Source organism: Salmo salar, chromosome 05, assembly GCF_965601325.2.
Source record: "Salmo salar chromosome 05, fSalSal1, whole genome shotgun sequence".
Classification (NCBI taxonomy): domain Eukaryota; kingdom Metazoa; phylum Chordata; class Actinopteri; order Salmoniformes; family Salmonidae; genus Salmo; species Salmo salar.
In genome coordinates, this window is record NC_138295.1 from 88,317,584 (window position 1) to 88,330,012 (window position 12,429).

Consider the following 12,429-nt stretch of genomic DNA (forward strand, 5'->3'; position numbering starts at 1 on the left):
AGTAAACAGGGCATCTACATCTTGTCAAAAGTAGTGCACTAAATAGGGAACAGGGTGCCATTTGGGATGTAGCCAGCATCCTGTATTGAAGGGGTAAGTACATAAACAGTGGAAACGGGGATTGGGTGGTATGCAGGTACTTCTCATTTGGTTCTGGGTAAACTCTCTAGAAATGTTTCAATAGTGTGCAAGGTGAAAATGGAATACACATTTTTACAAAAACTTTATTTTTCTTTTAAAATGTTTGTACACTCAGTATGACAATGTGCTTGCACAGTACTTACAGTAGAGTTGGGGTGAAACTCATTTTGTACATACCAAAAAAATAAAAATAAATCTGTCTCATAAACAAAACAGAAAAATGCTGCAACCCCCACCACCAAAATCAAACGAACAAGAGGCTGTGAATGGCTGGAATCCTGGCTTCAGCTTACACAGGAAGTCACTTCGACCCTCCCCCCTTCATTCACCTGTGTTTGGTATACTTATAACCTGGCAATAGCCAGGTGTATCACGGACCAACAGTCCATCCTTTTACAAAGACTGTGCTTACCTAAACATGCTCAAACTATTTCTCAATATATTCACATATGAAGCACTATAATACATGTGTGTGTTTGAACATGGTTTTAATGCAATTTAAATGGTGGTGTGAGAGTTACCCAAATGATCAACGACCCGGTAACCCTGACGACAGGACACAAACCTTGTTACCCCGGAGACTAAGGAGTAAAACAGCTTGTGTAGCAACAAGACGACAGCACACTCTGTGATGCCCGTCTAAAGGAATTATAATAGTAAAAAAAGAGAAAGACAAGGTGAAATAGAGTTAAAATTACAACGCTACACTCCATTGTGGAGGGGGGGGGGGTTGAAACAGAACGAGGTACAGACTGACTGACACACAAGCATCATGTGTGTCTGATAGCATCCAAATCCTGTTCACTTCATAGTACAAGTTAATTAAAGACAAAAACATCAATCAGTTTCCCCATCCCCTGCTGTTCCTTATTCACCACTAAGTCCTCTTGAAGGCCCCGTCCGTCCGTCCGTCCGTCCAACCCACTACTTGATACAGTCAGACAAGTAGGCCGACTGAAGAGAACAAGCTCCATAATAAAGTTCATTCTTCAATTTTTGTAAAAAATAAAATAAAAAGATTTACTCAGGGAGGGAGCATTGGAACATGGACTATGTCCCAAATGAACACTATTCCCTACATAGAGCTCTCGTCTAAAGTAGTGCACGCTAGGATTCCCCTATGGGCTCTGGTCTAAAGTAGTGCTCTATATAGGAAATAGGGTGCTATTTGGTAAGCAGCCATGGAGGAATTCAGTCAGAACGATAGAACCGAACCGAGCCTCCACCCCAACTAAACCCAGCCTCCACCCCAACAAAACCCAGCCTCCACCCCAACAGAACCCAGTCTCCATCCCAACAGAACCCAGCCTCCATCCGAACCGAACTCAGCCTCCATCCGAACCCAACCCAACCCAGCCTCCATCCGAACCGAACCCAGCCTCCATCAAGCATTCATATAACAGAGGCTCCGGAGGATTGTGGTCTGAAGGCAGGGAGGGCTTGGAGAGTAGAAAGCTTGGACTATCACAGCCCACCTAAAAGCAGCACCAGATACCCTAATCAAGTCAATGGCTGGCTTGGGGGGTGTGGCAGGCGGGCGCACCAGAGGAAAGCCAGTCATATGGAAAAACAGAGATTTTGTCTTTCTTTACACTGTTCCATTTTGACCAGTTAATTACCACTGCTGGACTTCATACAGCAACATCCCAACAGTGGAAAAACATTGAAGAGCCATTTAAAATGATGTTATGTCCAAGTCTTTCATGAATCCTTTTCAGACAAGGGAGGAAGAGTTCTAAAGAGAATATGTAAATAAGATTTGAAAACATTGTTAGTTAGGTAAGAAAGTTAAACTGGAAAAAAATGTAGAAAGCTAACATAATAGTGACACTATAGGTTAATGTAGCACCCCTCTCTGGGTCTGAGTGCCAAACAGCACCCTATTCCCTACATAGGGCACATAGAGAATAGGGTGCTAGTTGAGACGCAGCCTAGGTGTCGCACACTTCTCTGTGGACACTTCACCTGGAGCCTCCGCCCCTTGGGAGACACCTCCCTCCTCGTCATGATTCTCGCCCCCCTCCCACTAGTCCCCTCCCACTAGTCAGTGGGCGCGGCGGCAAGCCTTCAAGGCATCAGTTTAAGACACAGTCTTAGTCAACATAAACATGTCCTCCTCATAAATATGTGTCTGGAGCGATCCCACCTCCACAGTTCAGTTTCCCAGCGTGACTTGACTTTAAACTGGGTTTCAGTGTGTCTCCTTTCACCGATTGTGGGCCCCAAACAACTGTAGCCTAATCATATTTTCAAGTCTTGATCCCCGTTCTGTTCCTCCAGTCAGCAGTGTTAGTCCAGCTCAGTGTCCTCTTTGGGCCGGTAGATGTTGCCAAACTTCTGCATGTATTTCTTGATGTACTCCTTGGTCTTGTGCTTGACGTTTTCGTTGCACTCCAGGTCCTCTGGGTTCTTGCAGGACTTCAGCTCCTTGTTCATCACGCCGTGAGTTAGCTGGAGGAATAGAAAGGGGGAGAAAAGGACAGAAGAAAAGGAAGTTAGATGTTTCTCCTGACAACAACATCGGATTGCAAAATCGCTAATGGGTAACTTTCCCATAATTCCCAAGTTTTCTAGAATCCTGGTTTGAGGATTCTGCTAATTCCGTCCTGATTCCGTGAATCTTCCAAACATGATTTCTGGAAAACCTGGAAAGTTATGGGAATTTTACAACCCTGCAACAACAAAAGTGAAACTAGCTCCATCAAAAGGAAGAATAGGTCACACTGTGAAGAGATGAGGCTTTCATTCTGACTGATCCATTTCATGAGCTTTGTTCTCCTCCTAAAATGTAGACAGTCAAATGCCAGGGCTGCATCCCAAAAATCTCAGCCCTCTATATAAAACGAGTCAATCCAAAACGTTAGCTAGCGTCTAGTTTAAGAGGTTCTGCTTTAAGGGTTTGTTCTGCACGGTATTAAATAAAATTTTGAACATGCCAGTTTACTTGGCCTCTCTTTTGTTTATTGTGACCATGTGCTCAAGAGAAGTGGTGTGTCCAAATGGCTCTCCATTTAAACAAGTCCCCACCGAGTTGTGGTTGTCAACCCAGAGGAACACTCAAAACTACTTGAGGGGAAAAAAACAGTGCTTTCTGCCCTTTGAAAAAAAAAATGCTGGCTGAACATTGACTGAGAATCTCCCAAATGGCACCATTTCCAATACATAGTGCACTACTTTTGAATAGGGTGCCATTTGGGAAACAACTAGAAGCAGTGGGAGCTGAAGGTTCAGGCGTTTAGTTCTGGTCTGGGGGAAGAGCATCAGTGAGATGTGAAGGGGAATACCTTTATCCTTTCAAGTTAATTGCTATCCAGGACATTAATTCAATACTCTGACTGTTGGGAGAGGTTCATGTTTTGCATGGTTTGAGACAATAAAATACAAATGATTGCTTTCCACCCCCCCCCCCTACCTTTCTGGCAAGGTGTTTGAAATCCTCAGTGTTGACAATGCGTCCCAGTTTGCAGTCTGGTTTCCGGAACGGATTCAAGCAGGTCACAATGAACTGGGACATCTAAACACAGGAAATAAGAGGTCAAATCGATCATGTAGAGATGACATTCATTACATTTCAGTAATTTAGCAGACACTCTTATCCAGAGCCACTTACAAGTGCATTCATCTTAACATAGCTAGGTGGGACAACCACATATCTCAGTAAGATGGGCTTGACATTAACTTGGAACTTTTTTAGCCACTTGTCAAATATGCAAACGCGGCTTTGATCTAAAAAAAATAAAATCTATCGCAAATACAGAATTGAAAGAGTGTTCGTGCCCGTCAACACAGGCCTACTATAATTATACTCTGATAAGCTCTGCAGAGACCGGTAGGACAGAGAGTAAAACATCGCATCCTGAGGACACCTTCCATCCCTTTCTGATCGGAGTAGACTAATTGTTTGAGATTGTTCTTTTTTAAACTTGTCCATTCAGACAACTTAAAGGTGTGGAAAGCGTTCCACAGGGATGCTGGCCCATGTTGACTCCAATGCTTCCCACAGTTGTGTCAAGTTGGCTGGATATCCTTTAGGTGGTGAACCATTCTTGATACACATGGGAAACTTGATGGAAAGAGCAGGGGGTTCCTAATGTTTTGTACACTCAGTGTATAATCCGCTTGTCCAACTTAGTTTTTTACTTGCCCCGGGGCAAGTGGACAACCGTTAATATCCAACCCTGGTAAGTAAATGTTTTTCTCAATGTCAGAGCGAGCTAGTAAGACTAGTGCAAGTGTTAATGAAAGAAAGGCCATTTAAACAAAATGGCTGTAGGCTGTAACCTAACAAAATGGCTGTAGGCTGTAACCTAACAAAATGGCTGTAGGCTGTAACCTAACAAAATGGCTGTAGGCTGTAACCTAACAAAATGGCTGTAGGCTGTAACCTAACAAAATGGCTGTAGGCTGTAACCTAACAAAATGGCTGTAGGCTGTAACCTAACAAAATGTGGAAAAAGGGGTCTGAATACTTTCCAAATGCATGCATGTACAGTACCAGTCAAAAGTTTAGACACACCTACTCATTCTAGTTTTTTTTTTATTTTTTACTATTTTCTACATTGTAGAATAATAGTGAAGACATAAAACTATTAAATAAACACATTTGGAATCATGTAGTAACCCCCCCAAAAAAGTGTTAAATAAAATTTATATTTCAAAGGTTCTTCAAAAGGAGCCACCCTTTGCCTTGACAGCTTTGCACACTCTTGGCATTAGTAAAAATAAAGAAAAACCCTTGGATGAGCAGGTGTGTCCAAACTTCTGACTTCTGACTATATATATATATTAAATAAAAATAAATAAAAGATAGATAGATATATAGAATACACATTTAAAGACATGTAGAACACAAGTAAATAGGACATTGAGGCTGTTTCTCAATGCATCTTTCCTTTATTCCTCACATTCTCTCTCTTTGCATCCTTCTCAAAACGCATTTGAGAAGCTCAGGAGGGGAGGCACCTTGGCCCTTCTCCGCCAAGGTGCCTGACAAAATACATACACTGGCCAAAAGTATGTGGACCCTTCAAATTAGTGGATTTGGCTATTTCAGCCACACCCCGATGCTGACAGGTGTATAAAAATTGAGCACACTGCCATGCAATCTCCATAGACAAGCATTGTCAGTAGAATGGCCGTACTGAAGATCTCAGTGACTTTCAAGGTGGCACCGTCATAGGATGCCATCTTTCCAACAAGTCAGTTCGTCAAATTTCTGCCCTGCTAGAGCTTCCCCGTGCTGTTATTATTGTAAAGTGGAAACATCTAGGTTCAGCTGCGAAGTGGTAGGCCACACAAGCTCACAGAACGGGACAGCCGAGTGCTGAAGCACGTAAAAATGTCTGTCCACTGTTGCAACACTCACTACTTACTTCCAAACTGCCTCTGGAAACAACGTCAGCACAAGAACTGTTCATCGGGAGCTTCATGAAATGGGTTTCCATGGCCGAGCAGCTGCACACAAGCCTAATAGGCCGACTGCTCCGCTCGTATCGCGTGCGCGAGCGTTGCAAAATAAATGTAGAAATCTATGTTATTCAATTATTGCACCCACACTGCTCGTGCGCACCAACGAACGTCTGCGTTACCATGGGATAAAATAGAAATCAGTTCTATTTCTGACGCAGATCGCGCTGCAAGTCCTGCCTCTCCCATCTCCTCATTGGTTTATAGAAGCAGGTACCCACGTGCCATCTCCTCATTGGTTATGCCCACGTGGGTGACTGAAAGACTAACTGTGTTGCCGGTCGGTGTAGTAATACTATGAAAGTTTAGATGCCAATCACCATGTAAGTTCAAAGATGAAAAAGCCTGGAAGGAGGAGAGATGACTAGAAACTATTCGGTTGATTGTTTTATGTGTGGATTAATTGTCGGAGTAGAGGACCTTGTGCATTTCAGGTAAAATAACAACTCAATGTTTATATCACAGGACAAATTAGCTAGCAACAGCAAGCTAGCTAAATAGGACAAATTAGCTAGCAAGTGCAAGCTAACTAGCTAAATTGCCATAAATGTTTAATGCTTTTCGACCTGTACCCAAATTAATGTAATTGGTTCAGAGTTTGTTTTGATATTTTAACCTGGGTGTCGTGATCGTGTTTGGTGTGGGGGGGGACAAAATAAATGTGTGCACGATGGCGCATGCGCAGCCGGTTTGGGTTCCGTGTAAGTTCACCATGTGCAAGGCCAAGCGTCACTTGGAGTGATGAATCACAATTCACCATCTGGCAGTCTGACAGAAGAATCTGTGTTTGGCGGATGCCAGGAGAACACTACCTGTCCCACCCAATGCATAATGCCAACTGTAAAGTATGGTGGAGGAGGAATAATAGTCTGGGGCTGTTTTTCATGGTTTGGGCTAGGTCTCTTAGTTCCAGTGAAGGGAAATCTTAACACTATAGCATGCAATGACATTCTAGATGATTCTGTGTTTCCAACTTTGTGGCAACAGTTTGGGGAAGGCCCTTTCCTGTTTCAGCAGGACAATGCCCCGTGCACAAAGTGAGGTCCATACAGAAATGGTTTGTCGAAATCGGTGTGGAAGAACTTGACTGGCCTGCACAGAGCTCTGACCTCAACCCCATCCAACACCTTTGGGATGAATTGTAACGCCAACTGTGAGCCAGGCCTAAACACCCAACATCAGTGCCGACCTCACTAATGCTCTTGGCTGAATGGACGCAAGTCCCCGCAGGAATATTCCAACATCTAGTGGAAAGACTTCCCAGAAGAGTGGAGGCTGTTATAGCAGCAAAGGGGGGGGACGACTCCATATTAATGCCCATGATTTTGGAATGAGATGTTCGATGAGCAAGATATCCACATACTGTTGGCCATGTGTAGTTGAGGAGGAATCACAGGAAGACAGATATGGACGTTGACTCACCTCTTTCCGGAACGTCTCCTTGCTCCTCTTGGCCAGCTCACTGGATGTGTCTGCCTCTGCTGTCTTAGTAGAGAACTGTGGAAAAACACACACACACACACACACACACACACACACACACACACACACACACACACACACACACACACACACACACACACACGAGAGAGGTCAGGGAACATGTCAGTCTATAGAACAGTCACGTTTGGTTTGACTAGCTTGGTTCGGCCGTGGATTCAACGGTCGGCTAGCAGTCTGTCTGGGTTATAGCTACTGTCATTTTCTCAGCTGTGGCAGACAGCAGCAGGCAGCAGCCATTTCTTGGAGCTAAAAGGCCCAGATCAAAGGAAGTGAGGCTGTATCAGCCACACCATGGAGGCCATGGATGAAACATGGCAGGTGTTGGGCTGAGGCCCTGGACTTCAAGGCCAGTGGGGAAGGCAGGCAGGCCACACCTGGTCACCAGCCCCCTCCAACAGGAAAGGAGGGAGCCACACAAAGCAGGGATATCCTGCCAGGATGAAGGCTGGGCTCCCTCTCCGGCTAACAGTACCCTCCCTCCCTCAGCCCCAGAGACAGGCAGTAGACAGTTGATGCCTCCCCCCCCAGAGACAGGCAGTAGACAGTTGATGCCCCCCCCCCAGAGACAGGCAGTAGACGGTTGATGCCCCCCCCAGAGACAGGTAGACAGTTGATGCCCCCCCCCCCCAGAGACAGGCAGTAGACAGTTGATGCCCCCCCCCCCCCCAGAGACAGGCAGTAGACAGTTGATGCCCCCCCCAAGAGACAGGCAGTAGACAGTTGATGGCCCCCCCCCAGAGACAGGTAGACAGTTGATGCCCCCCCCCCAGAGACAGGCAGTAGACAGTTGATGCCCCCCCCCCCAGAGACAGGCAGTAGACAGTTGATGCCCCCCCAGAGACAGGTAGACAGTTGATGCCCCCCCCAGAGACAGGCAGTAGACAGTTGATGCCCCCCCCCCCCCAGAGACAGGCAGTAGACAGTTGATGCTCCCCCCAGAGACAGGCAGTAGACAGTTGATGCCCCCCCCCCCCAGAGACAGGCAGTAGACAGTTGATGCCCCCCCCCAGAGACAGGCAGTAGACAGTTGATGCCCCCCCCCCCCCAGAGACAGGCAGTAGACAGTTGATGCCCCCCCCCCCCAGAGACAGGCAGTAGACAGTTGATGCCCCCCCCCAGAGACAGGCAGTAGACAGTTGATGCCCCCCCCCCCAGAGACAGGCAGTAGACAGTTGATGCCCCCCCCCCCAGAGACAGGCAGTAGACAGTTGATGCCCCCCCCAGAGACAGGCAGTAGACAGTTGATGCCCCCCCCCAGAGACAGGCAGTAGACAGTTGATGCCCCCCCCCCCCCCCCCCCAGAGACAGGCAGTAGACAGTTGATGCCCCCCCCCCCAGAGACAGGTAGACAGTTGATGCCCCCCCCAGAGACAGGCAGTAGACAGTTGATGCCCCCCCCCCCCCCCCAGAGACAGGTAGACAGTTGATGCCCCCCCCCCCCCAGAGACAGGCAGTAGACAGTTGATGCCCCCCCCCCAGAGACAGGCAGTAGACAGTTGATGCCCCCCCCCCCAGAGACAGGCAGTAGACAGTTGATGCCCCCCCCCCCCAGAGACAGGTAGACAGTTGATGCCCCCCCCAGAGACAGGCAGTAGACAGTTGATGCCCCCCCCCCCAGAGACAGGTAGACAGTTGATGCCCCCCCCCCAGAGACAGGCAGTAGACAGTTGATGCGCCCCCCCCCCCCCCCCCCCCCGAGACAGGCAGTAGACAGTTGATGCCCCCCCTCCCCCCCGAGACAGGCAGTAGACAGTTGATGCCCCCCCCCCCCCCAGAGACAGGCAGTAGACAGTTGATGCCCCCCCCCCCCCAGAGACAGGCAGTAGACAGTTGATGCCCCCCCCCCCCCCAGAGACAGGCAGTAGACAGTTGATGCCCCCCCAGAGACAGGCAGTAGACAGTTGATGCCCCCCCAGAGACAGGCAGTAGACAGTTGATGCCCCCCCAGAGACAGGCAGTAGACAGTTGATGCCCCCCCAGAGACAGGCAGTAGACAGTTGATGCCCCCCAGAGACAGGCAGTAGACGGTTGATGCCCCCCCCCCCCAGAGACAGGCAGTAGACAGTTGATGCCCCCCCCCCCCCAGAGACAGGCAGTAGACAGTTGATGCCCCCCCCAGAGACAGGCAGTAGACAGTTGATGCCCCCCCCCCCCCCCCCAGAGACAGGCAGTAGACAGTTGATGCCGCCCCCCCCCCCCCCCCCCAGAGACAGGCAGTAGACAGTTGATTCCCCCTCCCCAGAGACAGGCAGTAGACAGTTGATTCTTCCTCCCCCCCCCAGAGACAGGCAGTAGACAGTTGATTCCCCCTCCCCAGAGACAGGCAGTGGACAGTTGATTCCCCCTCCCCAGAGACAGGCAGTAGACAGTCGATTCCCCCTCCCCAGAGACAGGCAGTAGACAGTTGATTCCCCCCCCCCCCCCCCCCAGAGACAGGCAGTAGACAGTTGATTCCCCCCCCCCCCCAGAGACAGGCAGTAGACAGTTGATGCCCCCCCCATGCCCCAAACCAAGGTGGTGAGGATCAAAAGGAACCACAATGGATTCACACACAGCTCTCCTCCGTGCTTCCTGAGGGGTGGTGTGCCCACAGAGCGTACCAGGGAGAAGCATTCAGACTGACAAGAGAACACTTGATGAGCCAGTGTTTAACATAGATTCTTTTCCAGGTGGGATGCAAAGCCCTCTAATCAAAACGCCAAATTATTATCAGGGATCAACAGAGCTAGGGAAAATAACATTTAAGTGGTGTCAGAAACTCAGTGGTTATCATTTCAGGTCCTGGCCAGTAGAGACAGAGAGAGGGACAGAGACACCACTATCAAGACATGTTGGAAACAGTCCTTGAGCTCATTGCTTTTATTGGCCAACGACATCCCATCATAAAAAAAGAAGAGAAATAGAGACATCCCATCGTAAATAAAGAGAGAGACATCCCATCGTAAAGAAAGAGAGAGACATCCCATCGTAAAGAAAGAGACATCCCATCGTAAAGAGAGAGAGACATCCCATCGTAAAGAAAGAAAGAGACATCCCATCGTAAAGAAAGAAAGACACATCCCATCGTAAAGAAAGAGCGACGTCCCATCGTAAAGAAAGAGAGCGACGTCCCATCGTAAAGAAAGAAAGAGAGCGACGTCCCATCGTAAAGAAAGAGAGAGCGTCGTCCCATCGTAAAGAAAGAAAGAGAGCGTCGTCCCATCGTAAAGAAAGAAAGAGAGCGTCGTCCCATCGTAAAGAAAGAAAGAGAGCGTCATCCCATCGTAAAGAAAGAAAGAGAGCGTCATCCCATCGTAAAGAAAGAAAGAAAGCGTCATCCCATCGTAAAGAAAGAAAGAAAGAGAGCGTCATCCCATCGTAAAGAAAGAAAGAGACATCCCATCGTAAAGAGAGAGACATCCCATCGTAAAGAAAGAGACATCCCATCGTAAAGAAATAGACGTTCCATCGTAAAGAGAGAGACATCCCATCAAAAAAAGAGAGAGATGGAGACATCCCATCGTAAAGAAAGAAAGACACATCCCATCGTAAAGAAAGAGCGACGTCCCATCGTAAAGAAAGAGCGACGTCCCATCGTAAAGAAAGAAAGAGAGCGTCGTCCCATCGTAAAGAAAGAAAGAGAGCGTCATCCCATCGTAAAGAAAGAAAGAGAGCGTCGTCCCATCGTAAAGAAAGAAAGAGAGCGTCATCCCATCGTAAAGAAAGAGAGCGTCATCTCATCGTAAAGAAAGACACATCCCATCGTAAAGAAAGAGCGACGTCCCATCGTAAAGAAAGAGCGACGTCCCATCGTAAAGAAAGAAAGCGACGTCCCATCGTAAAGAAAGAAAGCGACGTCCCATCGTAAAGAAAGAAAGCGACGTCCCATCGTAAAGAAAGAAAGAGAGCGTCGTCCCATCGTAAAGAAAGAAAGAGAGCGTCATCCCATCGTAAAGAAAGAAAGAGAGCGTCATCCCATCGTAAAGAAAGAGAGCGTCATCCCATCGTAAAGAAAGAGAGCGTCATCCCATCGTAAAGAAAGAAAGAGAGCGACATCCCATCGTAAAGAAAGAGCGACATCCCATCGTAAAGAAAGAGAGCGACATCCCATCGTAAAGAAAGAGAGAGACGGAGACATCCCATCGTAAAGAAAGAGAGAGAGCGACATCCCATCGTAAAGAAAGAGAGCGACATCCCATCGTAAAGAAAGAGAGCGACATCCCATCGTAAAGAAAGAAAGAGACATCCCATCGTAAAGAAAGAAAGAGAGCGACATCCCATCGTAAAGAAAGAAAGAGCGCGACATCCCATCGTAAAGAAAGAAAGAGAGCGATCATCCCATCGTAAAGAAAGAGAGCGTCATCTCATCGTAAAGAAAGAAAGAGAGCGACATCCCATCGTAAAGAAAGAAAGAGAGCGACATCCCATCGTAAAGAAAGAAAGAGAGCGACATCCCATCATAAAGAAAGAGAGAGATGAGACATCCCATCGTAAAGAAAGAGAGAGATGGAGACATCCCATCGTAAAGAAAGAGAGAGATGGAGACATCCCATCGTAAAGAAAGAAAGAGAGCGACATCCCATCATAAAGAAAGAGAGAGATGAGACATCCCATCGTAAAGAAAGAGAGAGATGGAGACATCCCATCGTAAAGAAAGAAAGAGAGCGACATCCCATCATAAAGAAAGAGAGAGATGAGACATCCCATCGTAAAGAAAGAGAGAGATGGAGACATCCCATCGTAAAGAAAGAAAGAGAGCGACATCCCATCATAAAGAAAGAGAGAGATGGAGACATCCCATCGTAAAGAAAGAGAGAGATGGAGACATCCCATCGTAAAGAAAGAAAGAGAGCGACATCCCATCATAAAGAAAGAGAGAGATGGAGACATCCCATCATAAAGAAAGAGAGAGATGAGACATCCCATCATAAAGAAAGAGAGAGATGAGACATCCCATCGTAAAGAAAGAGAGAGATGGAGACATCCCATCGTAAAGAAAGAGAGAGATGAGACATCCCATCGTAAAGAAAGAGAGAGATGAGACATCCCATCGTAAAGAAAGCGAGAGATGAGACATCCCATCGTAAAGAAAGAGAGATGAGACATCCCATCGTAAAGAAAGAGAGAGATGGAGACATCCCATCATAAAGAAAGAGAGAGATGGAGACATCCCATCGTAAAGAAAGAGAGAGATGGAGACATCCCATCATAAAGAAAGAGAGAGATGGAGACATCCCATCATAAAGAAAGAGAGAGATGGAGACATCCCATCATAAAGAAAGAGAGAGATGGAGACATCCCATCGTAAAGAAAGAGAGAGATGGAGACATCCCATCATAA

The 12,429-nt window shown here is 47.3% G+C and overlaps 1 protein-coding gene across 2 annotated transcripts in view; it reads right to left on the minus strand.

The window, feature by feature from the left end:
• Window positions 1-206: 206 nt before the first annotated feature.
• The window catches only part of LOC106606040 (histone-lysine N-methyltransferase SETD2), a 53,082-nt gene continuing 40,859 nt past the window's right edge, over window positions 207-12,429 (minus strand). For both annotated transcript variants that reach the window (XM_082975888.1, XM_082975887.1), the window contains 3 exons: window positions 7,030-7,104; window positions 3,554-3,655; window positions 207-2,592 (listed from right to left, as the gene is read on the minus strand). In XM_082975888.1, the coding sequence (XP_082832014.1) occupies window positions 2,431-2,592; window positions 3,554-3,655; window positions 7,030-7,104 (339 nt within the window). In that variant the 3' untranslated portion in view covers window positions 207-2,430. The remainder of the gene's footprint in view (window positions 2,593-3,553; window positions 3,656-7,029; window positions 7,105-12,429) is intronic.